At 44.3% G+C, this 25,676-nt stretch overlaps 1 protein-coding gene across 10 annotated transcripts in view; it reads right to left on the minus strand.

Moving 5' to 3' along the window:
* Nucleotides 1-222: 222 nt before the first annotated feature.
* Nucleotides 223-25,676, minus strand: part of GRIP2 (glutamate receptor interacting protein 2) — a 395,495-nt gene continuing 370,041 nt past the window's right edge. For 5 of the 10 annotated variants that reach the window (XM_081852386.1, XM_081852383.1, XM_081852381.1 and 2 more), the window contains exons 15-24: nucleotides 25,385-25,448; nucleotides 23,889-24,034; nucleotides 22,659-22,803; nucleotides 19,126-19,265; nucleotides 12,385-12,561; nucleotides 11,836-11,992; nucleotides 8,763-8,883; nucleotides 6,892-7,131; nucleotides 5,184-5,356; nucleotides 4,704-5,145 (exon numbers count right to left, since the gene is read on the minus strand). In XM_081852386.1, the coding sequence (XP_081708512.1) occupies nucleotides 4,881-5,145; nucleotides 5,184-5,356; nucleotides 6,892-7,131; nucleotides 8,763-8,883; nucleotides 11,836-11,992; nucleotides 12,385-12,561; nucleotides 19,126-19,265; nucleotides 22,659-22,803; nucleotides 23,889-24,034; nucleotides 25,385-25,448 (1,628 nt within the window). In that variant the 3' untranslated portion in view covers nucleotides 4,704-4,880. Of the gene's footprint in view, nucleotides 2,156-4,703; nucleotides 5,146-5,183; nucleotides 5,357-6,891; nucleotides 7,132-8,762; nucleotides 8,884-8,992; nucleotides 9,296-11,835; nucleotides 11,993-12,384; nucleotides 12,562-19,125; nucleotides 19,266-22,658; nucleotides 22,804-23,888; nucleotides 24,035-25,384; nucleotides 25,449-25,676 lie in introns of those variants that run through there. The other 5 variants (XM_081852390.1, XM_081852385.1, XM_081852382.1 and 2 more) reach the window with 2 other exon arrangements.

The following is a 25,676-nucleotide window of genomic DNA, read 5'->3' on the forward strand; positions in this document are numbered from 1 at the left end:
TATAAAACCCCTTTTTTCTGCTCAACTGTCAATACCCTCCAGTTTCTTTTATGGCACATTATCTAGGTTATATGGCAGCCATGGTATGGAATATTGCATACTTTGAGAAGAGAAAATGGCTACAGCTAGATGCAGCCCCAAAGGGGCTCCATGCACACCTTAAGGAAAGCACGAAAACTTTGATGTGGCCCAGAAAGTGAATAAGCATATTTTTTATTTTAAAAAAAAGAGAGAGAGGAAAAGAGAGAAGTAGATGCAATCACAGCTTAATCTGGGCTCAGATCTGAAAACCAGTCGTGGTTTACTGATCTACCAGAGAAGGTTACCCATACCAAAACATGGCATCTTAATTTGCATCAGAACGGTACCAAAGAAAATAAAGGGCATACAAAGGAAGAGAGGAGCCAGTTTCCCATTTCCAGGGTCTTACTCAAGTTCCCTTGTAGAGAGACAGTCGAAAAAACCACCACAATAAAGTGCTATTCCAGAAACCCTGGCACAGGCCATTGGACTGGCTGGAGCGAGATTTGCAAGCCCCGGCATTTTTGCCATGTGGAAAGGAAGAGATCATGGCCTTAAGTTGCAAGTCCATCTCACCTGCTGCAGGCAGATCATCCAAAGAATGTGAATATCACATCCATGATCACTACAATGGAATTCAGTTGTGGAAGGCAGAGGGTCACATAGGCATCGTGCTCAGAAAGCCAGGGAGGAAAAGGTAACTACTAAAAACATGGGGCTGCTGCTATGACTGGTTACAACAGGGCGTCAACCCTCATCATCAGTGGGGGTTTTTTAAAACAAACAAACGCACGCACTTGCACTAGGACAACCCACAGGGGGTGCACTGGGAGACACAATACCAATCTCGCAGAGGATGTCTCATGCTTAACAGTGACAAGGAGATACAAGGGTTTCCCCACTCCCGTAGGGGGAAAAACGAGGGTCAGGGCAAAGAGGGTTATGTGAGTGACTCACATTCAGCTGCCCACTCACAGACTCATGGTTCAACCAAGAGAAAGATTCTTGGTGCTGTGTGTGTGTGTGTGTGTGTAGGGGGAGGCACACACAAGGTTACTGGTGACCCAGAAAAGCCAGTTTCCTGCCCTTTGTGCATGGTATCATCAGTGCTGTCTAAGAAAAACACAGTAGATGAAGAAAGGAAGGAACAAAACAAGCACACGTTGTCTTGAAGTCAAATAGTGGTGGATGTGTTTAGGCTGCACCCCAAAGAATGAGTGCCTGAGATGGGGAGAAAAAAACCACATGTCTGGGCCCAGTCTTTTGTGACGAATGGCTCAGGACTTCGTAAAACTTGGGAGGGGAAACTCTGCTCTCGGTTGATCCCAAGCACCACAGTGATCTGTGAGAGTGTGGCTGTGAATTGGGAAAAGGACACAAGGCTCTTCTTGCCGTGGGCTAAGGAAAAGCTATGGGGTAGTGCAGGGGTGGCCTTTCACAGAAACAAAGCTGTGTGTGTGTGTATGTGTGTGTTAAATATTAAGTTTCACTGTACATGATTTAACAAAGCAAACAACAAGAAATAGCACCATGTACCCAAGCCCTTCGAAGACAGGGGCAAAGATGATGGTCTGGTGCCCTGTGACCCCGTTCGCTGGAGAAGCTCATACCATGAGCAAAGGATGTTCTCTCCCAGGTGAGTTGTGCTGGGCACTGCTTCCTGCTTTCAGTGGCAACAGCAGCCCAGCCCACCCACCGAGTTGCCCAAAGAGGGACCATTTCCACCGGTCTGTCTCAGCTTGGGCCTTCAAGGCCTAGACTGACTGGCTTCAAGATGTGATAAAAGGGAAACCCATTTCTTCATGGCAAATTACATTACACAGAGTAATCACAATACCAGTGCAAAAGTAAAACCGAAAAAAGTGTTACAGACACCCATCAACCCCTTTTCCCCCACCCCCCCAGGACCTCAAGAACAGTTGACGCCAAGCCCACCCAGCATTCAGAGCGTCTGTGTGTTTGCCTTGACCTCCACACTAGGAGGCTGCCGGCCTGGCAAATCCTCATCGAGCTGGGCTTTGGCAGTGAAGGCCAGGGGATTCCGGCTGATTACCAGGTCCAGTTTGTCTCCTGCTTCAGATATCAAAGGGACAGCTAAGCAGCAGTCAAAGTCCCGGGTTCGAATGCGGTTTACCTGAAGGGATGGGAGAAAACTCACAGTGGATTATGGGAAACGAACACACACACGCAAAACAGGAAAATGAGACCATTTTATTTTACTGTGGTGTTGTTTTTTAGAAAAGTAACCGGTTGTTGGAAATCACAGTGCTGTTGCGTTCACATCCAGCTTGTAGTCTTTCCTCAGGCATCTATCTGTCTGGTCAGCCACTGCGAGAACAGGGTGCTGGACTAGATAGGACATTGGCTTGATTCAGCAGGCTCCTATTGTGTTTTTATATTCTTAAACTTGTGTCAATGTTGAACACCAAATAGATTGTAATTTGGGAGCTGTTCTGCTACATATAAAACATAGGCCAAACAAAACTATGCTATGGCAGAAAAATCCAGGAAAACACATTCCTGGAGCCATTCAATTCCTCAGTTATGTGAGAGAATGGAAAAGACATCCGATCAAACAGTACTCTTTTTGTGGGACACAGTTTTTGACAAAATTCTAACCAGAAGCATTAAGTCGGGGATGGTGAGCTGTTGTTGTATCCTTGTGGGGTTACTCTATTCTCCAGCCAATGATTCGGGGGGCCAGAAATGTATTTTGTAAAACCCAAGTGGTCAGGTGCCATAATGCAGTTGGGTTTCATCTTGCAGAAAAGGCTCCCCGGTTATGATGAGGTTGTTTAAGGGTGGAGCCTCTCTGATTTCTTTGTCTTAAAAATATTTACCTTTTCCTCATCCCTGATGAAACTGGACAAACCTTTTATCCCAACTCAATTAAAGTTTCATTAGGGCTACCAGGGACAGATAACCCACGGATCAACATTTTTTGCATTTAGCTGACAGTGTAAGGTGGGTATACAATCAGTCAAACTGGCAGGTGGGATCTAAATTAAGTTTACGGTAAGCACAGATGTGGATATTAAGATCTGCTGCACAAACTCGGAAGCGACAGCATCTGGAGTCAATGAAGGGCTACTTTATATTCTAAACCCCAAGTGGTTGAGGCAGGCTGACTCCTTTTGTTTCTGTAGCCTGTGAGACAAACAAGGGATGTTCTCTCCATCCCAGCTCCTCTCAGCCCAGTGCTGCCATGGGGATGAGCATGGTATGTCAGCACATGGGAGAGTGCATGGTGCATATGAGAGAGGGGGGGGGGAAAGCATGGTGTAAGAGAGAACGCATTGTGTGTCTCTGTGTCTCTGTGTGATCTGCAGATGTGGGTTTTCATGAGATGTTTGTGCGATTAGTGTCTGCAAGTGGGTGCATCTGAAAATGGCACGTGACCCTTGAAGGGCTGCCCAACCTTGAACGCAACCCCGAGGCCAAGGAAGGTTAATCGGCTCTAGGGTTAGTTCTTCCATTCCTCTGCATCTGATTTCCTCTGTATCAAACAAATCCATCTATATTTTTCTGACCTTTAGAAAGCCCTTTACAGATCACTCCCGGCTCAACACTTTCCCCTAACTAGGATGCTACAGAGTCAGACCATTGGTCTATTTCACTCAGTTCTGTCTGCACTGACCGATAGCTGTGCTCTAGGGTTTCCCAGCCCCACCTGGAGATGCTGGCATTGCACTTGGGCAACATCCCCTTTCAATGCCTGAGGCCAAGCAGAAATGTGCTGCCATGCCCTCCCTTACCTGAGGTGACAACGGCAGTGGCTTCCAGTGAGATCTCGCAAAAATCCAGTGAGATCTTGCTGCAAACCAGCACTGCTTCTCTACCACCAGCTGGGTGGACAGGGTGCCCACAGAGACAACGCCTGAGGCGGTTGCTTCACCCCTGCACTTGGGACTTCCTGTATGCAAGGCCGATTCTCTTCCCACCGCCTCAAGCTACAGTCCTGCTGAGACCATCATACAGAAGTGACGACAAGGTCATCTCCTCAGTGGTGTCCCATGCAGAGATACTGAAGTCCTCTTCTCATGGTTCCTCTTTGGGTCTAGTGTGCGTTCAAGGAGAACGCTTTGGTGCTTGTGCAGGCTGTGACATTGCCAACATTCTGCAGAAACGTGGCCGGCAGCCTAATCACTTTTTTTTTGTTCCCCCTCTCTGCTCTTCCCCCAATTCCTTCTTTCTGCTGGTCTTTCATTTGAGGCTGAGAAAGAACAACGGTGCAACAGGCCAGCTGGCTACGGACCATAACAAGCACAAATGAGCCTCCCCCTTATCGCTGCCAGATTTTCAGTTACTGACCCTACATGTGTTAGAGTTAATTGTGGCACAGCCAATAAAGTGTTTTTAAATGCTGAAGGGAACAGCAAAAGAATCCTTCAGGGAATTGCAAGGCTTCTAAAATAATGAATACAACTGCTTGCAGAGCAGGGAGGGGGGTTGTACCAACTGCCTCCAGCATTTCTGGTCCGAACAGGAGAGGCCGACAAAACAGTTTGGACCTCAAGTTGTCACTTCTTTTCCTAGCCCCACCAGAAACGCCAGCGAGGTGTGCCAATGCATTAATAAAGAGCCTTCACCGGGGCTCCTGAAGGTCTAGGTGGCTTTTTCCTGTGGAGTAGCTACAATGAGTTCAGGGAGCCACCACCTGAGGGAAAGGACAGGTTGAGCTGGAGGACAGGTTAAGGCAGTGTTGGCCAACGCAGTGCCCTTGGCTGCCAGCGTGCCTGCTAGTACCTCCTGTAATGCCCATGAAAGGTCTCTATAAAAGCCCACAATGCATGTGAGATTGTTTGCTCCTCTTGCTCACAGTTCCTGTTTGCACTGGGCTTGCCCTTTCCTGCACCATCTTATGGCGGCCATTTTGTGACAGGCATCCATGGCACTATGTCAAAATTCCAAATGTGCCCCCTGGCCCAAAAAAGGGTTGCATCCCCTGGGTTAAGGAAAACAGAAACCCTTCCATCAGTGAAATTGTGCAGCAGTAGGACAGAAAGAAAAAGAGGGTATACCGTTTTAGACAGACTATTCCAGCAGCCACTAGTATGAACCCAGGTGGTTTGCCCCAGATGCAAGTTCTTCTTCAAGAAACAGACCCATTTGGGTTTCTTAAACCTTTTGCTGTTTCTTAAACCTTTTGCTGTTTCTTAAACCTTTTGCTGTTATTTATAGTTATTACCTGAAGGACTCTGTCATAGGGCTTGAGTCCACACTGATCAGCTGGCCCATCTGGGCGGATCATATTCACATAAACGCCTTTTTCCAGCAAGCCATCTGAGACACTGAATCCAAAGTCTTCAGTCTCTGGATCCTTATAAATAGTTATCTGAAAAGGAAAAGGAAAGTCTAATTTGGCATGAACAGTAAAAAAGAGGACAAAGCATGAGGAGAAAGTGCCCCCCCCCCGGTGCTTCAAGAATAAATGAGGGTCTCATTCTGAAGTTTTTGAAAAATTCAGCTGTTTCAGCTTAAAATGTCAAACTCGGTAGCTATGGTGAATGTAAACCAACAGCTTCAGGTCTGTGTTCTCCTCAAGTGGCACAGTAAGCCACAGGAACCGAGTGCAATGCTGATGCGACAAGAGTGAACGTGTGGGCATGTGGCACAGAAGTAGGAAAATGGCCAGTGTTTTCCAAGAAAGCATCAGTAGCAGAACTAGGGCACAGGACAAACAAGGACAAGGTGATAACATCGCTCTAACACCCCTCCCAATAATGATCCCTAGTTGGAATGTGGGGTCAGGAACAGAACACATTTGCAGCGCAGTCCTAACCATGCCTACTCAGAAACAAGCCACACTGAATTCCATGGGGCTTGGTCCCAAGTAAGTGGGGTTAGTACTGTAGTCTTAATTACTAATCTTTACTGGGAGAGCATCAACATTGCTATCAGAAAAGGTCATTTGGTCAGACACAATGCACACATTCAGGCTCTCCGTGCGAACCAGCAATGCTGTTGCTTGGGGGGGGGGGCAGGCGCTGTTCCAACTTTAAATCAACTACCTCGTCAGCCTTGAGAATGAAGCTCTGCTGTTTAAACAGGAATGTTTGGTTTCTAGCAAAATGCCTGAAAGACTTCCGAACCACCAAAAGCCTTTTTGGAGAAGCTGGTGCAATGGTAAGGATTCCTCTGCGCGGGAGGTGGGGCGTGTGTCCATGGATTGCATGCCATTGCTATTAGGCAAGATTAGATATCCCTGACAGCAATGTTGCATTTGCATGTTGAACCTCACGTTTTCCATAGGCCTTTCAGAAGTGATAGGAAATGAGAACAGGAAGGTCTACCCCCCCCCCATGAGACCTGTGCTTACACCTCTCCCCCACCACTAAAATGAGAGCAGAAGCCATTGTGCTACTCCTGCCGAGACTCTTGTTTACCTGTGTGTGTCATCTGCTTTACTGCAAAACCATCCTATTACAGGAGGCGGTCTTCTACTAAGCCAGTTTATTAGGTCCACCAACCATAGTATCACCAACACTGACTAGCAGCAGCAGGTTCTCCATGGATTCAGACAGCCCTGCCTGGAGATGCTGGAGGTTGCACATGGGACCTTTTGCATCTAAAGCATGTGCTCTACCCCTGAACTATAGCCCGTTCCAGTTTTGCTAGGTGTGTGGGGTGCATTGCAAGGGAGTGGCAGGAAGAGGGCGCTGTCCCCACCAGAGGACACCAGCTGCTTACTAACATCAGTAGAACATTCCATGCCCTGCCATCCTGTGCTCAAAGACATTTATCCAGAAACTTAGTAATGGGGCAAATCCGCCTCTGGAGATTATTCTTTTTTCAGTCCTTTACCCACCCCTATCCTATCTTTACCCTACAGTCTTAAAACCCATAACCAGACCTTTCTTCAGCACAAACCTTGTGCAGCTCAAGAGGGGTGGGAGACATGATTTCTTGGATCTCTTCCTTCATCATCTTAATCTCCAAATTCCTGTCATTTTTCTTGGTGGGAGTGACATTGGCATGGCCCTTCCCTTCACCTGAGCTCTTGGTGTTCCCTTTTCTTTGTGGGCTCAGTCCTGATTGGTTGACAGAGTTCATGAGCAACTTGCCCCCATCAAGGTCTAGATTGTGTACACTCCCTGTCATGATGGATGCCTATGGAGGGGTAAGTAAAAAAACAACCACACACAGAGAGAGAACATAGTAAGCTTCAGGGCAAGACGAATGTCCCAACTCCTGCATCCTCTGCTCCAGGACCTCCCACCCAAACAAACGCTGGCAAGACAAAGTTCAGAGAGAGAACAGGGTGCCATCGCTCAAGGATGCTTCAGGACTCTTTACTATGGGATGCTGCCAAATTGCAAACTCTGCTCAGGATTCATCATGAGTTCACTTGAATTGGCATAGATGAGATATGCCAGCCCACATGGACAACAAAATTTTGGCCGTGCACTTACAATTTATGGGAACTGGCCACAACACCACAATATTATGGCAAGACTTACTTCCCTATTATGATTCTCCTTTTGGCCAATGCTAGATGCACACCAGTGTCAGGTGCATGCTGGGTTGAACACATTTGCTTTTCTTATGTGCACTTTCAACTGAATGCTATCTCAGTGTTTACCATCCATGCTAGTGGGTGGTGCTTGGCGGGATGAATTCGCAGTGTGTGTTGTTGTTCCCTCATCTCCATTAATACTTCCACACCCTCCCAGAGTTCTGGAAACACGAGGCCCATTGTGGATGTGCACAAAATTATATGTTTACCTGCATGTGTGGCCATTAACAAAAATTGTTACAAGTTTTCATATACACCAGATTTGCACAAAAGAGTAGGTTTAAAAAAAGAAGTTGAATTCTGAGCCCCACCAGCAACTCACCCTCTCTGAGTTTGAAAAACCTGAGGTCCATATTGGACACGCAGGCAGGTATTTGTTTACTTTTACCTGTGACCCTTTTATAAATTTTGTTTTTGAGATCCAAGTTTTCTGATATACCAGACTTGCACAAAACAGCGAGTTAAGAACAAATGAAGTGTGTGTCATGACAGATCCATCAACAGCACACCGAGGAGCACCTCACCGACAGAAGTAGGGGGTGTGGTGATAGATGACACCCAGAAAAGTCACCACGCACATGAGAGATCCAACCCACCTCCATCATGTGCTTCAGTATGTCCACAGATGGGCAATAAGCAATTTTATGTAGGATTTTTGTTTCCTTACTGCATTATTGGGAAAATCTGAACTAAACAGGGAAGTGCCACTTAGATGGGGACAATGTTATGTGTTCAATGCAATAAACATTTAAGCCACTTTAAACTGTTATGTACCTGGCCTTACACATGGGTGATAATTTGACCGCTTCAAGCACTTGAAACGCAGGAGCCATGCTTCTGACAAACAAAAAAAAGATGAAAATCCCAATTTTCTGCTTGGGAGAGCAGTGCTAGTTTGGATTAGGCTGGCAAAGGCTAATATAGATTTTGGGGGAAACAGGTCTAACCTTCCTGTGTGTCTGTACCCTTGTAATACTTGCTCAACCTGCGCAAGATGTGTACTATAAGCTTCTGGTGATATTACCTTGAAAGAAAGTGCACTATATAAAGGGTGACACTCTGACTATGCAGGGAAGGGGGAATATAGAGCATTCTGTTCACCCTGCCATTAGCTCCAGCTCCCATCAGTCACAACCAGAAAGACACAGCTCAAGAAGAACCAAGAGGGGAACTTACTAGAAGTGGTACGGCTAGACACCCCTTCTGCTTTCAAAGGTTAATTTACCTCAATCTCCCTCAAAAGCTCAGACTGGCCGCATGTTTCCAAGTCCTCCAAAGCTTCTCCAAAAACACGCCAAAAATTATCCTCATGTGCCGTCTCAAGGCCATTTTGGCGGTTGGGATATCTGTTGTAACGTAGGAACCAAAGATTGTCAGCACTCTTCTGGAGCAGGGTGGAAGCCGCAAGGCTACAGCAAGTGGCTCGCCAGTAAAAGCAGAGACTTGGCAGAGTCTTCATATACAAAAGCAAACAATATGAACTTTTCAGGCAAGAGAGAGTCCAAATACAAAACCTCCATGCACTTTCACTAACAGGGCAAAAGTCCTTCAAGAGGAAGAATTACACTGGTGTAGTAATGCCACGTTCAAAAGGGTAAAATAAAAAGTGCCTGTAGGAAGATTGTAGGTTTAGGAAGACGTTTTGGTGAAATAGAGAAGTAAAAGAAAAAAAGGATGCATTATGGGTAAACCAGGAGCCTCAGAGACTGTTAGTACAAAGGCGGATGGGACAGAGTTCAGATCTGAGACACAGAACACCTGAGAAGAGAGAGAAAAACACAGAGGGTAACAGACGTGGTGAGAAAATGAGAAATACATCAGGTATCTGTGGGAGTATATAATGTAAAAAATGATGTATATAAAATGGCTTCCCCTAGACTAGGCAAGCAATTTAAACACTAAATGCAGAAATATACAGAGGGTTCAACAGGACCTATATCTCTCATTTTCGCGGGTCTGTAGTTATACTTTCAATAAATCTAAATGCTAATCTATTCTGCTGCTCCTGCTCATTATATACTTCTCCCTTGAAGAAGTAGAGAGGTTTGTGCTTGCTGATATCCACACCACCCTCTCTTTTGGGGGTAAAAAGAGGGCAAAACAGTCCTTTCCCCCTGTATATAAGAGTCAGTTCCCCACGTTCCGCCCCATGCTTTTAACATTCAACCACACTCCTGGGAAACCCAGATATATTGAACTCAGTTTGGGGCTCCACTCAGTGGTGGAGAGCAGGCAGGGGCGGGGCTGGCGCGTGTCCTGGGGGCAGGGGGGCAGCTGCGATGGCACCCCACCGGGATCACACTGCCAGGGGCGGTGCGCTCCTCCCGCACTCCTCTTCCTCTGCCAGTGGCTCCACTGAGTGAAGCAGGCTTGAGTTTCAAATGGCTCCATTCACTTGGGACAAGAAGCGGGTGAGCCTACTGGTGTGCCACCTTACTTTCTGTGATTAGTTGCCATTTCTTCCCTTGAGGGAAAACCAAACCGCTGCACTTAGTGCCACTGCGGTATGGAAGGTGCAGTCTGTTCTCCAACCCTGACACTGAATGGCCTGACAGGAAGACCACAGGGCAGTGCAATGCCTCTCTCCACACACAAACAAGCTATTCTCATGATGGGCATTTTGATAGGTTATTATCATTTGTTGGCACTTAAAAAATGGCTAAGTGCATAACTGCGACACCTGCTTCTCATTTGCGTGGACATTTCCATGTCACTTCTTAGATCGCTAAAGGGAGAGCAGCAATTAAAAATGAACTAAAGTCATATGAAATGGTTTTGGAAATTCATGCCAAGGAAATGATTATTGTTTTAATGAGTCAACACTACAAAGAACTGTGATACAAACAGAGGGAATGTTGAGTTGAAGGTTCGTGCTTTTAATTTTATGCCTTCTTCCATCCTCGCCCACTTTCCCTTATCCTTTGGACAGAGTCTTGTTTGGACCAAGACTGACTTTGTTTTCACAGCTGCTTGCCAACCCAGATGTAGCCAGCACTTCAGAATTCCATCACAAACCACAGCAACTCAGGTAACCCAACTGAATGGCAAGGAGTCTAACGTCAAAGCAACCTGCAAAGTCTGTGGTTGGGCAGCCTTTGATGAACTGCTGAGGTGTGGAAGACAGCAGAGTGATGAGCAGTTAGGCCATTTGCAGGTGACAGATTCCTGAGTTATCACAGCAAACAGATTCGGGTCACTTGGCACCCACAAGCCATATGAGGACTATGCCAATCCCTTCTAGTTCAAACTGGAAAATTAGTGGGATTAGTTCAGGCTGCATAGGCCACTCAAAACCTTATGGAATTGGTACCTCTCCCCTCGCCCTCCATTCCCATGTAATACTTGCTAATTTAATGCTGAACCCTGGGCTTCATCCAAACAGACTCTTACAGATGTCTAACATGCTGCACCTTAGTATTATTTTAACCCCATTTTACGCATGTGAGTGTGTGTACATGCGCGCGTGCGCGCGCGCACACATACACACACACACACACAGCTCTTCTAACAACATTCGTGCATAGATCAGATTCCAGATCTGCAATACTGGATTCCTGCTCACGTGAAAAACGTTGCACCAGTGAAAAAGGAACTTAGAAATGACTTTTTGGTGACAACATCACCAGGACACACTTTTGCATGTGATCTTGTATACCTACTGGTAATCAGACAAACAGAGGATAGATAGGATAGAGATAAAAATCAGCGTCATGTATAAGGATCCACCCTAGATTGCTTTCATATATGGCCTTTCACATACCTAGCAGCTCTGGACTGCCATTTAGTCAACACCCAAAAGACCAAATGTGGGCCACACATTAAAGGTTTTTTAATTTCTCTCCATTGCTTGAACGCCATTGTTAAGATCACACCCCACTGTAATGAAACTTAAGCCTGGGCATTCAGAAAAGGTGAGACGCCGACTTCTAAATGCCAGCATTATTTCATTCCAATTAGAAATCCAACTTAATAAAATGACCACTCATCAGACTAGCCCAGCAGTCCACTTGCAGTTCCATTTCTTCTCTAAAAACACAGGTGAGGCCTGGGCTTTCTGTACGACATGTCCCTTTTGGAATGTGGATGAATAAATAGATCTGCATGTTTTCATGTCAAATTCCTTCAGGAATAGTTGAAGCTGATATTGACCCCTTCCTTTGGGAGGAAGGACGGGAGACAAATCGAATGGAGTCAGGTAAGACATGTAGGCATGCCTCGTCCTTGAGATCCATATGACTGCACACCCACCCACCCACACGCCCATCCTTCTCCTTTGTTTTCTTACAAGCCTCACATACCTGCTGGGCTTCTCCCAGTCATCTTCACTGAAACTGCCATCCATAAAGGGGTAACTCTTCCTGGGATCACCAGGAGGGGTACTGTTCTTCTGTCTGCTGGATCTCCATTCATGTGGGTGAAGCGCAATGCCAACAGCTTGCGGCAAGTATGTACCTACTGGGATCCGATGGGGAGCAGAGAGACAAACAGGAAGGATCAGGTCGTTTTTACATGGCTACATTGAGGAAAGACAATCTTATGGTTAAGTTAGCTGGATGGGAAGTCTGTCTCCCATTTCTAGTTCTGCAGTAGACATCCTATATGTCTAGGGGGAATTTTAATCGTGCAACCAGATGGACAAAGCGCCCTGCTTTGTCCATTTGCTGGTGAGGTTTGAATCCAAACCACACCTGTAAATGGACGTTGAAGGGGCTCGCTGTAATTGCTGACCCCATGGTGTGAACCTTTATCCCCTCAGATATAAATGTATGAACTGGCCCTCAGCAATTCAAAATGGAGTTGGGAGGGAGGAGACAAACTAATGCATTCACACATTAAAGGCAACTCACCCTGACTTCCATAACCAGCATCAATGCCAGAACCGTCCCAGGATTCCATTGCACTGTCCACACTGGGGATTGTGGTGGAATAAATCTCAGAGAGTTTGCTAGTTTTCTGGGATTCAGTCAGGTCATCTTCTGGGTCGCTCACTTCATTTATACTCCCAGACTGTTTCGGGTAAGTCCCTGGGGTCAAAATAAAGATGCACAGGTATGCACAAAATGTTAGAGACATTTCTGTGAAGCTCGCCTGCTCTCTTTCTGTTATGTTATAATCACCAGCTAATGGGTGGCACTGTGGTCTAAACTACAGAGCCTAGGGCTTGCTGATAAGAAGGTCGGCAGTTTGAATCTCCATGATGAAGTGAGTTCCAGTTGCTTGGTCCCTGCTCCTGCCAACCTAGTAGTATGAAAGCACTTCAAAGTACAAGTAGATAAATAGGTACCGCTCCAGCGGAAAGGTAAACAGCATTTCCGTGAGCTGCTCTGGTTCACCAGAAGTGGCTTAGTCACGCTGGCCACATGACCTGGAAGCTGTACGCCGGCTCCCTCAGCCAGTAAAGCGAGATGAGCACCGCAACCCCAGAGTCGTCTGCGACTGGACCTAACAGTCAGGGATACCTTTACCTTAATGGTTGGTAAGTCTCATATCAGGTTGCAGGCCCAATGTTGTGTTTTTCGGAAGATGTAGGGTTTGGTGTGCAGAACACTGATGTTCCCTTAGCCCTGTAGCAAGGGGGTGCTGCCCTTCTTTCCCCTTCATCCATGGCAGCTTCAAGTTGCACCAACCAAATGTGAAATTAAGAGTGGGGGAGCAGCTTTCCAGGTGTAAAAATCATACAGATCACGACTACTGCCAGCGTGTGATCTTAAGTGCATCTGCTTGCAAGTAAGTTCAGTGAAATCAAGTAAAAAGACTTATTTCCAAGTAAGTGGCTTTTCTGATTTAGTGATTGTAAAGTGATTTATTCTTTACTCAACACTTAAAACCACCATCACCTTGACAATTTTCTCTTTCACCTTAGAACATCTCCTGAGATAAAGACTGCACTTTAAAGAAAGGGGGGAGCCCACTATAGTCTCCCCAAATTAGGATGGGTTAAATTGCTTATGGTGGAGTACTTGAGATGGCTGTGGAATTCCAATTTCAAATAGCTCAGGCTTAGAATGATTGATAGGAATTCACTCTCCTCCATTCATTTTGACTCATGTGTCATACGCAGAAAGTGCTCCAAAGAGCTTCTGTGAGTAAAAATATCATTAAGACTGCTGGACGAGCTGTGCCAACTATATCCTCTCTTGGGGAAAGCTCTGCGAAAGACTATTAACGTGTTTCACACCATAATAGCTAATGGTTGAGAGGTACAGAGATCATCTCTGGACTGTGAGAGACGTTGGGGGATGGTGATTCCCAGACTCAGCTAAGGTTGGGTCTCTGTGTGAAAGAAACTGCAGTTTTTTAGGATGATGGAGTGAGCAGGAAAGAGAGCACTGACGTGGAGATTGGAAGGCACACTGGAGAGGATGAAGGAATGGAGGAGAAATTCAATTTAGTTTGCATTTTAATAAGTAACTACCTAATGTGCACCTCTTAAAAAGAGAAATTGGACTAAATGGCCCTTGAGGCCCCTTCCGACCCTACAATTCTATGAAATGTGCAAATCAAAGCACACCAATCCTTTGAAATTTGCACTTCTCCAAATTTTACAATGCAATTCTCCATCCCAAACAATGTGTAGAATATATGTTAGGGGAAAGAATGTATTAAAATGCATATATTAATAAAGAGATAATAAAATGCATCATATTAGGGGAAATTGCTTTCAAAAATGTGTACATTAGTCAAAACTGCATACAAAAAGATGTATTTATTAGGAGAAATTCTGACAAATTTTCATGGGGATTAAAAAAACAATAATTGCAAATTGCTGCAGAAACATGGCAAACTGAATTTAAGTAAAATAACGAGAAAGTGAAATTGACAGATTTGACCATCCTTAGGTGCAGGTATTTCTCTCTGGGGATCTGAGGTGACCCACCTGTCAGGAGTTGATCAACTCCACACACACACACACACACACACACACACACAGCTTTACTTTTATAGTTGTAAAATTAAATATTTTTATAAACACCACAAGTCTCAAGTTTGGTCTCCTCCAAAAGCAAGTCAAACTTGAAAAGTGCTGCCTCTGCAACCTCTTGAGGAAGTTCCACAGCAGAAGAGTGACTTCAAGAGGATGTTTTAAGACCTGCAAATCTCAGATTGGTTGTTTTTAAAGCACAACTATTTTAGTGGTAGCTTCTGCTTCCAGCAGAAACTGGGAACTACCTCTCTCCTCAAACACTTCATCCCCCCCCCCCCCAAGTTAGCTCTAGGCAGGTCACAGGTCTTTTGAAGAAAAGAAAAAAAGAGAGAAAAGTGAGTGAGACTGGAGAGAAGTACAATAACGTATTGCAGCTGTCTTTGTTTATGGATGTCCGTACAACTCCTTGCAGCAGGAAAGAGACTTAAAGGAGATCAGAGGTGAGGGAGGTGTTTTATCTCTGCCAGAGTAAAAAGTGCTAAGAAAGCAAGAGAAAAAGCTACACTCTGAGCAAGTAGGAGATCTAATTTATCAGTGGCTTAGGAAGGAAAGTAGGAGGGACTGCACCCGGAAAATCCTCTGTGTTCATGAAGAGCTGAAGGACTGAATCAGAGAGGGAGGAAAATGGATGTGATTGAAATCTAATGGTCCCTTCAAGCATAAAAATTAAATTGCATGGTTACACTGTCAAGTTGTCTTCATTAAAAGCAAAGAACAGAAGGACAGAGGCCTATTTCTCAATTTTACACATGAACATCAGTCAGGACTTTAAAGTGAACTTCAGCCCTTTCAAGACATTGGCTGAGCTCCTTAGTTTGGCAGGCAAGGTTGCTGCTGCATCAGAATTTCAAAAGTAAGGGACTCTGCAGAGACACAGAGTCTGATGTGAGATGCTTGACTGACAGGTGGTTGGCAGTGAAGGATGCCGATTAAGTTTTCCCCCAATTGGCTTTTCAGCAATTCTTTCAGAAACTTAATGCTGCGTCAAAGTGGGGCTGCTCAAACAGTGTTAAGGAAGGAGAGGAGAAATAAAAATCACTTTCCACATTGGCAGGTCTGAAGATGTTTTTTAAAGGGAAGCAGACAGCTCAAAATCTAGTCAGCTTCTTAAACGGAATCTCAAGTGGGTGCTTGAGATTATACCTGTCAATGGAGTCACCTATTGATCTTGGTGCTTTCACCTCCTTCTCCTTGTTTTAAAGAAGTCTCCCAAGGAAACTAACACATTTCCCCACAATCCAGTAGTCCAACACAACAGGGGCATTAACAGGAATAGTATTAAAGGGAACAGCAGCTTAATAATGTAGACAGAGGATGCAATCATTATACAATGCATTTATGCATTGACCTCATATATTTTTAAAGCCCCCCCCAATGTCTTGATGTCACTCATACGGCATCATGCACCATGTGACATCGCCTTCCCCCAATTCTCCTTCAGAAGCTGGTGCCTCTGAGCAGAGCAATACATTTGGCACCAACTTGGCTGCAGGAGTTGCCAGAAGGAGGCGTACAAAGCGCCGCCATCCAGTCTCTTAGGGACTCCACTCCGGATTGGTGTAGGGTTTACTTCTTAGCCTTTTCTTCTCCCAAAGATATCTTGCAAGGCAGTGAAGGTTTGGGTCCTAAGGCTTTATGGGTCAAAACCAGCACTTTGAATACAGCCAGGAAACTAATCGTAGCCAGTGCAGTCATGACAGAATTGGTGTTACATGTTTGGACCATTCTGCCTCAGTTAACAGTCTGGCCTCTGAATTCTGCACCAGCTGCAGTCCCCAAATTGTCTTAAAAAGCAGCCCCATGCATTGAAGTAATCCAGCCTTGAGGTTACCAGAGCATAGAAAACAGACTTGGCTTGCCCAGTTCACTTGAGCCTCAAGTAGCAGTAATGGATCCAGAAGCATCCTCAAGCTATAGGATCTACCTGCTCGTTCAGAGGGAGTGCAACCCCATCTAGAGCAGGTTACATCCCATCCATCTGGTTTAGGGAACCACCCACTAACACAGCCTTTCTCAATCTGTGGGTCCCCAGATGTTGAACTACAACTCCCATCACCCCTAGCTAGCAAGGCTCAGGGATGATGGGAGTTGTAGTCCAACAACATCTGGGGACCCACAGGTTGAGAACTGCTGTACTAACAGGGCCTCAGTCTGGTCTGATTAAGCTTCAGTTTATTGGCTCTCATCTAATCCATTACCGGGGCAAAACATTGATCTAGCACACCCACTGCCTCACCTGAAGATGTATAGGAGAAGCAGAGATGTGTGTCACCAGCAAATTGCCAACCATGTGCTCCAAAACTCGAGATGACCCCATTAAGCAGTTTCATGTAGAGGCTGAATAGCAGGGGAGATAATACAGAACTCTCCAGAAGCTGACACAGAAAGGCTCCATGAGGCCAAACAAGATCCCTCAAGCATCACCCTGTGAAAACAGCCACCCAAGTGGGACTGGAATCATCACAGGGGTGGTGCCCACTCTCAGTTTGGACAGCCACTCCTGAAGAAGACAATCATTAATGGTATCAAAAGCCACTGAGAAATCAAGGATAACAAAACAGGGACACATTCCCACTGCGGCTCTTCCAACAAAGGGCCACCAAGGCAATTTGTGCACCAAAAGCAGGCCTAAACCTAAATCAAAATAGATCTGGGAAGGACTTCCGGGATAGCGCGAACGGGTAATGGCGGATTCCCTCCGAGCTCTGGAGGGAATCGGCTCCGCTAAGGACGGGTCTTGCCGTGCCGGCGACACGGGGACCCTCAGAAACCGCAGGCGCTGAAGCCTGCGGACATGGAGACTCGGTGGGCACCTTAAGCGCCCTCCCCGACCCGCGAAGAGCCTTTTTAAAGGCTACGGAGGGGACCGGAGAGTGGCGTGGAGCTGAGAGTCGATCGCTGCCTTGGCGGAGCGAAGCCGCGAGCCATGACCGGAGAGCGCTATCTTTCTTCCTGAAATTTGGACTGAAAAAACAACTCGTGAGTAGAAGGAAATTTTGGCACTAAAAGTTTTATCATTGAATTTGAGTACGAGCGGGGGATGTGTTAAAAAGGAAGTCCACACTCCCCCCCCCACCAAAAGACTTAAAGTAAGGAGAGGAGCACTAAGTCGGAAAGACTCTGGTGTTGAAAGGAGAAAGAACACTTTCATAAATTGGTTGAAAAAGTTACTTGTGCTGGAGTGAAGAGAGGGGAATCCCAGAGGTTTTGCTTTTGGCGGACCCCCCCCCGAACCCGGGCAGTGCCCTGCTTGGGAACCCGAGAGAAAAAACAAGGTGTTTGACAGCTGTCAAAAGAGCTGTCAAACGGACGTCAGCTTGGAAATTGAGTTAAAACTGTGTTATAACTATATTGTTGGGACTAAAAGTGTTACATTAAATTGACTGGAAACAAACTAATTCTGAATAACAAAGTAACGAACTGTTGGAAAAGAACTATGATGGAAATCCCCCTGGAGGGAACTAAAGATATTGCAATGGCTGCGGAAGGAAAACTACTGGCAGAGATAAAAAAAATGTTTTCCCTGGTGGGAGCTCTGCAAGAGCGGAGCTTAGCCATGAGAGAACAATTGATGACCTTCAATCTTAAGCTAAACAACTCTGTTGGTGGAGCTAACCGGATGGAAAAAGAATCTGCAGCTGCAGAAAAAGAGACAACTTCAGAACTGGGGGAAAAAGAAGAAAAAGAAGAAGGAGTTCAGGAGGAAGAGAGCAATCAAATATCTGTAACTTTTGGGAGGAAAAGAAGTGAAAAAGACAACCAATGGATCACAAATCTGCAAAGAGAGAGAAAGATGGAAGTCCCTGGAACAACTGAAACATTAAGCTACGAAAGAACGAATAAGTATGATGGAGACTTCTTCTTTAAGCTGCAACATGGGAGATTTGTTGATCCTGGACAAAGACTGTTTTTGTTTGAAAAATATGAGGAACTGGTGACAGAATTCCTTCGAGAAGAGAAGATCAATAAAAAGGACTATAAACAAAACTGCTGGAGAGTGATTAACGGGGGCCTAAGGGCCTCTGATGTGAGAAATCCGGGTTAAATCTGTTTTTTTTTTTTTCTTTTGGATATTAATGTGGGAAGGGGCAAACACCGGGACAGAGGGGGAGGGGAGTGTAGAGTGGTAAAAGTCTGGGGTTTAGAATAGAAATATTATTGTTTTTTGATTTAATATAAAGAGCAAGGAATTTATGGGAGAGAAATTAGGCCGACCTTAGAGAAACAACTTAATATGTATAATGGGATTTAAAGTAAAAATGGATAAAGGATAAATTATAAGAAAAGATATGAATAATATTTAAGAGATTTGAACAAATAACTTGCTGAGATATTTAATGAAATGGGAAGGTGGCTGGGGGGGGTGGGGGGAAGTCGCTGAAAGAGGGTAATGATTGTAAGGGTATGAAACTACAGATATTCTGTTTTGTGTTTTGTGTTTATGATATATGTTTGTGTTTGTTTAAAAAAATTTTGAAAATCCAATAAAAATATTTTTTTAAAAAAAACAAAATAGATCTGGGAAAACCAGTGTCATCCAAGAGAGTCTGGAGTTGGCCAGTGACTCCCCAAGAACCTTGTCCAAGAAGTGTAGATTGCTACATTGATCTGTACTGATTTTGGCTCCAGATGATACACACAGATTTTTAGAATGAGAACTTACTTTCGGTTTGCTTCTTGATCTTCAGAGTTACAGTTTCTCCAGCCATCTGGAGTAGATGAATGGCTTCACTCAGAGGCTTTCCCTTAAGGCTTACATTATTAATAGCTAATATCCGGTCTCCTACATGGATAGCTCCAGTCCTAAAGAACAAGGAAATGAAAATTCCAACTGTTATGCAAGACAGTAATTTCATTAAACCAGCCCATAAATAAAGATATCCATGTTCAGCTGATGGATGCATGTGTGGCAAGATTTAAAGTTCTGTGGTAATCAGAAGAAAAACATGAAAACAAATGCACAACTATTTACAGATTAGCAGGCACTCCTCCCAATTCAGTGATTTATAATGGAAAGAGAAGGCCATGTCTTCACCCATACTACACATAATGCTTCTCATTCATCTATAAAGGCTGATCCATGAATTCCAATTGAAACAAACAAACAAACAAACAAAACCCAGACCTGTATATACATATCTCTGCACAGACCATCTGTCAGGGTTTGGGAACCTTCACCTCTTGGGCCCCATTAGGCCCAGCACAGATCCCAAATTGGCCCATGGAGTGGTTTCTCACAAACCATCTGCACACTTGACATCATATGTCATATGGACATGGATTTAAGGGAGCTCTCAGTTGCCCCTTGGCCAGCTGACTGGGAGCCATGCTGGGATCAGCTACACTAGGGAGCTCCCCACTGGGCTCTGAATCCAAGCTGCATCATCTGCAGAGGGGAAAATGCTCCATTTATTAATACTGTGTTTTTACTTCTACAGAGACATCAAAGTGGTTACCAATCAGCTGTTTGGTGGTTACAGCAATCTCCTTTGAAGATGCCCTTTCAGCGATAGTCAGCTGATTGGTGCTAGAGGGTGCATTCAGAGTGACTTGCTGTAACCACCAATCTGCTGACCAGTGACCTCCTTTGAACTGCGACAGGTTTCAACCACCTGCAGTCATTATGATGCCATGTGAGCAGCAAATGGGAAGTCCCTTTGTGCTCACTGCCATGGGAAGAAGCCACAGCCAATGTCTGACATCATGATGTCAAGAATACCTATTAAAAAAAAAATGGGTTGCCATAGCCAATCAGATGAAATGGTAGTGAAGTCAAAGAAGGCAGAAGACAGCGATGTCAAATAAGAAGGGGGGGGGGGGTAACATTGCCCCAGAGTAGCAGGCAGAGGAACAAAAATGTGCCAAGCAGCAGAACATAATCCAAATGTTTGGTGAGGGCAATATTTTTCCTTGTCATTTGTCTGGCTATGGTGAATAGACTAATTTTGAGTTGCATTACAGAATGTATGGTGCCCATAATAAAAGATATGATTCACCTATGAATACTACAAAACATACAAAACACAGTGAAGGTGGTATAAAGCCAGTGTGGTGTAGTGGTTAAGAGCAGTAGACTCGTAAACTGGTGAACCGGGTTCGCGTCTCCGCTCCTCCACATGCAGCTGCTGGGTGACCTTGGGCTAGTCACACTTCTCTGAAGTCTCTCAGCCCCACTCACCTCACAGAGTGTTTGTTGTGGGGGAGGAAGGGAAAGGAGAATGTTAGCCACTTTGAGACTCCTTCGAGTAGTGATAAAGCGGGATATCAAATCCAAACTCTTCTTCTATAAAGAAAGAGTATTCCTCAGGGAAGTGACCCAATCAGTTTGATCTGGGCTTGCTTGAATTTAGTAATTCATCTAAATAGACTGTGAACTACGAAGGGCACAGTGAGTTTCACCTGACCCTTGGGGTGCTGCACACGGAGACCATAATAATAAAGGCTGCCTTTGCGTGACGTAAGTAAACCATCCAGCTCACAGGTGGAATTCAAGGTATGGCTCAACTGTGGGTTGTTTTCCAATGGATGCGAGGGCCAATTGTGTCATATCCTCCATTTAGATCACAGTTATTCCATTAAGCTACAGCTGCAACAGACATTCATTTCCTTGCATGCCCTAAATTGCACTACGACTCAAACGTTGGTTAAGTACATAGAGACCAATGGCCGACCAGTTTCAGAATGCTTGCTGTACCCATGTCCCCTTTCCTTCTGCTGTTCTAGCCAGAAGCTGTGGTAAAATCTCCAAGAATTGTCATTTAAGCACATTTTATCTTCCCATCAGAAGAGTCTGTCTTAGCTACTCCACTCCCTTCCGAGAGTAAATTACTTTTGCTTGCAGATCTCCCAAACAAAAGAACACTGTCTATTTTCAGTCACAGAAAACAAAAGCTTAGCACACAGAACAGCAATCAGTTTTGGAAATCTTGTTTGTTGGCAAAATATAAGGATATAATTCAACTTCTTTATATTTCATGCTCTCTCTTCCCCCCACCCTGCTTTTTCCTTTGAGTCAGGATATTGATTTCTCAACTATCCACTAGAGGTCACTATGGTGCCAGTTTAAATACCAAAGTTAACTTTATTTCCAAACAGTGGATTAGTGAACTGAAATTATAAAATTCCTCTGTTTTCTCTAGCAGCTGAATGGATTGGTCTAAATTCTGGCTTAAAAATTCTGGGAAGGGAATGTGCATGAGCCCAAAGATTCACCTTGTATCTATTTTTAAACATTCTGATCCGTTTCTGAATTGCACTATGCTTTTTACACTTCGATCTGCGCTCCAGGTTCCGAGCCATTCTGTATAAAGTGAAGTTCTGCGTTCTCCATTCATTACAACTGGGAAATATAAAAAATGGGTGCTGTTTGCAAATATGGCCGCCCCTTCTGAGGAAATGAAGCCTGCCCAATTTCAGAATGATAGTTGCAGGGGTTCTCCTGCAAAGACAGACTTTACCAGTTTGCAGTGGTTACATGTGAATGGGGTGATGGTGGTGAAAAGAACAAGGATCAGCAGGAAAAACTGAGGTGGGGGAAAATGTCATGTACCCCCAGCAATTTCACAAGCATGTAAACAAACAGTCCACAAATTACAAGCGGGACAGCTCAGTTGGTTAGGGCATGGTGCTGATAATGCTAAGGTTGCAGGTTCAATCCCATATGCTACAGCTACGTATTCCTATATTGCAGGGGGTTGGATTAGATGAACATCAGGGTCCCTTCCATCTCTATGATTCTAAGGTTATGTGGCTGCACATTTTGAACACAGCACTCCTGATTGGTTCCTTGCTTGTAACTGTCACACACACACACACACCCCCACACACCCCCCCCACACCCCTTGCACAAACATATCCACCAATGCATAAACATAATAGCACTGAATATACTACCTGGAAGAAGCTTCACAGTTTCCCCAAGCAACACAAAATTGCCCATTGGGAGCTCAGAAACTGTGACAGCCATTCAGCACACAAACCTCTCATGTCTCCTCTCAAGATGACGTGCAACCAAGTTCTCTCTCCTCTCTTTCCTTACACGCACAGCCACGTAACTGTGCAGAAAGATCTACACCACCCACGTATGCAGGCTCTATTTAATTCAGTGGTACAAATGAGCAGAAGAGCTTCCCAGTGGATTACACTCGGAGTATCATTATATCATGCCTGCCCATTAGGATGCAAATTGCAACTCACCTTTCCGCCAGCCCTCGCTTTGTCAATCCTGAAATGACAATTGGGTCAAAAGGCTCCTCGGTCCCTGAAATAGTGATTCCCAGGGGTCCACCGTATCTCTTTAGCTCCACTGTGTAGATGATAGCACCAGTTGTTTCTTGCTCATCTGTTAAGAGGAAAGGAGGGCTCTGATTATAGAAATCACCCTAAACTAAAGGAACTCCTGAGATTAGTCCTAGATCATCTAGAAGATACAGGCTGATTATAAACTTCCATTAGACCTACTGCTTGTTCTTTCCAGTTATCAAAAAAACCCAGTAACCGCCAAAGAGGATTGGGAAATGATCATTTATTGCTTAATAGCTAGTAGCATGTGATTACTAATTCCATTATAATACAGGAAGGAATGAAGTGCATATTTTAATTTTTTTCCTCCCCGCTTCCTACAATTTCCCATGAATTCTAATTGTTATTGATACAAAATACCTTTAACTTTTAGTCACTGATCTAAGTAATGCATCAATTCGTATTTGTAATTAATTTTGGTATATATGCTTTGATGCAACTTTGCTAATTAATATATCCAGAAACAATTATCTGAGTGTTTATTGCCGTTTGGATTTTAATTTTAAGGAATTGCTGCGTGCCACATGCTGTAATTCAAACAAATATATATCTCAATGCAACCATGTTAAAACAGTTTAAAGATGAAAATGAATAAAAACGATGTCACAAAGAAAAACAATAAGGGAAGGAAAACAGGTGGAATCTGAAAGTATTGGACCGTACATAACTGCATTTATTAGCTAGGCAATTTTGTTTCCATTAATATACCTATGTTTCTAATAAGGCCATTTAGATACTGGTACTCTGTTCAATGCATAAACACTTTTTTAATAATGATAAGGAATCTTCAAGGTATGCATCATAGCTGTCAACTTTTCCCTTTTCTTGAGAGGAATCCTATTTGGAATAATGGAATTTCCCTTAAAAAATGGAAAACGTTGACAGCTATGGTATGCATCAAACCTCAAAGTATTTCCTAGCAAAAGAGTAAGTAACTTTTAAGCCTTAGAGTAGGTTTGTAGGCACTTTCTGTGTGCACATGCGCACCAACACATGAATGCACAGGCACATGTACACACTCATTACTTGAATAATGGTTTTCCAGTTTCTCTGCCAGGCTTTTCTTAAGTATTGGAGGGTTTTATTAAAATGGCTCAGAAACAGCTTGATTCAGTGCTTTCGTACCAGAATTATCCTCATCCTTCCTGATCTTCAATTTGACAAGTTCTTCGCACTGCTTTAAGATCTGCACCGCATCCTCCATTGAGCAATTGTCGAGCCGGATATTATCAATGGCTAACAGCTTGTCTCCGGGCTCTAAGGTGCCAGTCCTGTGAGCAATGGGGGAAAAACAAGCCTGTGTTTAACACATTCCAAATAGCTGCATACTTAGTTCTTCTCTAAGAGCTGTTGCAGTACTGTGGGTGATAGGGCAACTCTTCTGCAGCATTTGCCCAGGTTAATGATTAAAAAAAGACAAGACATTTCTGCATAGAAACAGGTTCAAATAACTAAAATCCAGCCTGAGAATACACCTCATTATTAGCAATTCCCTCAACTGGTGAAAGTTAGGCAGTCTTTCAACATTTCAATTGGGGTACCTTAAATAAGTGAGAAAATAAAAAAACGAGTCACAGGTAAATGTGAAGGAAGCTGGTGTCAAAAAAGTGTTTTGTGAATTACAGTTTTCTCCATACATCATGAAAGGACATAGGGAGGTGCTGTTATTGGCTGTCCTCATCTCTCATGGTGCGTCATCCAGAACAGAGGTAGCCAACTTGTTGCCCTACAGATGCTTGACCACAACTCCCATCAGCCCTGATCACTGGCTTTGCTGGCTGGGGCTGATGGGAGTTGTAGTCCAACAACATCTGGAAGCCTCCATGTTGGCTACGTCAAAATAATATAGACCAGTTTATACTGTACGTAACTCAGAGAGCAAACTCTTAATGCATGCATGTTCTACTTTTATATAACAAGGCAGTGCTGGCAACACTGCTTGTACTGGAATCAAGTAGGCTTAAGTGAGATTCTAGGAGTCAGTATGCTTATAAAATACTAATTTATTAAAGCCAGCACTGTACTCTAATTAGACCTACTTCTATGCTGAGGCCAAAGGAAATGTCAGGCCATGGCACACCTTGTGAATAACTTCAGCAAGTCTAATTACGCACAGGAGGAGAATATGCAAACATCTGTGAACTTCGGAAGACATGGAAAATGTTTGGCGTTACAGTTCATTGGTCCTGATGTTTGGGAAGGAGCCATCGCTTGGAGGAAGAACACACATACTTTGCACAATGAACGTCCCAGTTCAACCCCCAACATCTTAAGCTGAAAAGATCTCGGGAGGCTGGACTGGGAAAGAGCTTTGCTGTTGCCTTCAGGCCCTGCTTGCTGGCTTCTTATAGGTATCTGGTTGCCACTGTATGAACAGGACGTTGGATTGGATAGGGTGATCCAGCAGGGCTTTTCTTATGCTTATTCTTTGTATCTCTGACATCTATTTTTCCTCTCCTCATTCTTCTTATATTCTTAGAACTGCAGATAGTCAGAGCAGACAATATGGGTACAGGTGGCTTGGAAGTCTGAACCAATATAAGGGTCTTCATATGTCTTAACTGGGTTCAGCTGATTTAGTGTCTGAGACTTGTAAGTGGAAAATTAGATTCTTCACTTACCTGTGCGCTACACTTCCCTTCTTGATATCAGAGATAATTAAAGGCTCCCCAGACTTTCTGCTTGCTGTTGTGAGAGAGATACCAGAGTCAAAACTCAATCTGTACCTCTAGGATAATCTTTAGCATTACACTAACTTCACAAAGTAGGCATTATACAAGTCTTTGGAATTCAAAATTGAATGGAAGATTCATGCTGAGAAAGCCTAACACTTGGCCTAAAGTTTATTAAGCATTGGCATTGACAGGCACTTTAAGAACAACACATTTCTACACACTTATCCCCAAACAGGAG

The sequence above is a fragment of the Podarcis erhardii genome (genome assembly GCF_964252035.2).
Source record: "Podarcis erhardii genome assembly, chromosome: 2".
In the NCBI taxonomy this organism is placed as follows: domain Eukaryota; kingdom Metazoa; phylum Chordata; class Lepidosauria; order Squamata; family Lacertidae; genus Podarcis; species Podarcis erhardii.